This window comes from Nicotiana tomentosiformis, chromosome 11 (assembly GCF_000390325.3).
Source record: "Nicotiana tomentosiformis chromosome 11, ASM39032v3, whole genome shotgun sequence".
NCBI classification, from domain to species: domain Eukaryota; kingdom Viridiplantae; phylum Streptophyta; class Magnoliopsida; order Solanales; family Solanaceae; genus Nicotiana; species Nicotiana tomentosiformis.
The window spans coordinates 114,450,461-114,452,796 of NC_090822.1; the positions used below are offsets into that span (position 1 = coordinate 114,450,461).

Below are 2,336 nucleotides of genomic sequence, written 5' to 3' on the forward strand. Positions count from 1 at the left end.
TTGGCTTACTTTGAGTGCTGGCTAGCACTTAAATGACCACCTAATCAGCTTGTAGGTTTAGTTCTCACTGTACCCCTATCCTCTAATCTCCCGTGTAACATTAAAAAAAAAACATTAACTGATAAATCCAACTAATTGTAATTAAATTTTGTGGAGAAATTATAAGGCTAGCTATGGGACGTGTACCTATCACTCAAACTTTGACTTCACTTCAAACTCTAGAATAATTACAATAATTTATAAGAGAAGAGGGTCATTCAACAAGAATTTGCTTTGATCCAAAAATGAAAAGTAGAGTAGGCCTAGTTTTAGGCTCCAATTAAAACAAATGAGTTATCTGATTTTTTTCTTCACTAAATCCCACGCAGTAATATTTTCAATAATTCACTGTCAGTTGAGTAAATTTAATAATAGAGACGATGATGACGATATCAACAACTAACCTACTAAATGACCCTTCTCTAACATAAGACTCAACTCTCCTCATTTAATTCATCTAAAGTACGTGGCTACATCAGCATGACCACCCATTTTAAATCTTTGTCTATTTATACCCTTTTTAGAAACATATACACATACTCCAAACACAAAAACAAAGTTTTCTTTTCTTGAGAAAACCCAAAAAAAAAAAAACAATTTTGAGTTGAATTTTTTTTTTTTTTTTTTTACCACAATGCCTCGACCAAGATGGAGTCCAACACCACAACAGCTGATGATTTTACAAGATTTGTATAGAAAAGGGTTGAGAAATCCAACTTCTTCTCAAGTACAAAAGATCACAGCTCACCTTTCTCTTTTTGGAAAGATACAATGCAAGAATGTTTTTTACTGGTTTCAAAATCACAAAGCTAGAGACAGGCAAAAGCTAAGAAAACAGCTGCTTCACCAAATGGAGAAAACTCCTACCGAAGATAATGATAATCAATTACCTCTGCTCATCAACAACACCAACACCAACGACGTCGTTCACTTCGTTGAGAATTACCCTTCTTTTCCTCCTAATGTCCATACATTTTACCCTCATTCTCCTACTATACTTCTTCATCAGGTATATATTCATGTGTATAGTATAATGTATGCACATTACTTCTACTGTCATAATTGGGACACCGATTTGACTTACATACATTAACGGTAAATAACTTTTACACAATCAATATATTTAACATGTTACGGCATGTTACGAGCCCTATTTCTAGGTTATTACCCACTTATTATGGACAGTTATCTTATGTTTCAAAACACAAATAAGTAGATAAAGTATATATGCTAGCTACACAATTATCAATATGGTATCAATGCATGAAAGGAAAGAGGTCTTGGGGTTCAATTTTTACGCACTTGGTACATGAAAAAAAAAACCAGACCCACACATGACAATGTTTGTTGAAGTTGAAAACATAATTAAATAAATAAAAATGTATTATTATAACTAATAGTTTAAGCTTCTAAATGATATAGTTGCCACACAATTAAATTCGAATTATCTTTTAGATGACCTAATAGTATAAATTTATTTTACATTATCAATGCATAGAACTTAAACTCAAATATTTTATAGTTTCTATAATTTTTAGTACTAATGAATTAGAACCTTTCTCATTTCTCTATCCTTTCCATTATAGACTGAAGGAAAAGAGACATCGTCAGCTCAAATGATGAACAACGTGGGGAAAGTGGATCTTCGTTTAACAGAGAATGACATGATGAAAATGAACGTTCAAGGTTGGGTTTTGATGATGACAGAAAATATGGGTCAAAATTCTATTCCCTGTTGCAGCAACGTCAAACCCATCGAAACCCTACAACTCTTTCCCGTCAAAGCAACTGGAGTTAAGGAGTAGGGTTTTTGAGGTTACGTAAAAACTTACTTACATTCGATGTTTATGCTAACCTAATGAAAGCATGAACCAGGTGTGCAAATATCGGATGTGGGTAAGTTTTTACCGGCCTTGAGCATTACTTCACAATATTGTTTTTTGCTGATCTGTGTAATAGTAATAAGTTTCTAGCATTAGAATAGCAACTATTTCCTTTGAAAAGTGTACTCTAATTGACTTCTGAGTTGTGTGTCCTTGGCTACTTTTATTTGTATAATGTCCATAGATTTGTAAAATATCTGACCATTCTAGTAATCAAGCTTCATTGATGCCTCGGGGACACTGTGGTTTTACACATGTTTTGTAGTTTAACTTCTCTATGCTAACAATGCAAGAGAACTTTCCATAATTATAAATTCACCTAAAAAATAACTATAGATAACTGTACATAAAAAGTGATACTATTTACTTAATTAGAAAATACGGCAGGTTAGCCATGGTAATAGATTAAGATAC

General features: G+C 32.7%; 1 protein-coding gene across 1 annotated transcript; it reads left to right on the forward strand.

Annotated features, from left to right (window-relative positions):
- Positions 1 to 615: 615 nt before the first annotated feature.
- Positions 616 to 2,110, forward strand: LOC104117572 (WUSCHEL-related homeobox 3-like). Its single transcript, XM_009628638.4, has 2 exons — positions 616 to 1,048; positions 1,626 to 2,110. Exons 1-2 carry the CDS (start codon positions 674 to 676, stop codon positions 1,842 to 1,844), a joined length of 594 nt encoding a protein of 197 aa, XP_009626933.1. The 5' UTR covers positions 616 to 673; the 3' UTR covers positions 1,845 to 2,110.
- Positions 2,111 to 2,336: the final 226 nt, after the last annotated feature.

Coding starts and splice junctions, on each gene's coding strand:
- LOC104117572 (XM_009628638.4), top strand. CDS start 674: ATGCCTCGACCAAGATGGAGTCCAACACCACAACAGCTGATGATTTTA. Junction 1,049..1,625: donor CTACTATACTTCTTCATCAG/GTATATATTCAT, acceptor TTTCCATTATAG/ACTGAAGGAAAAGAGACATC.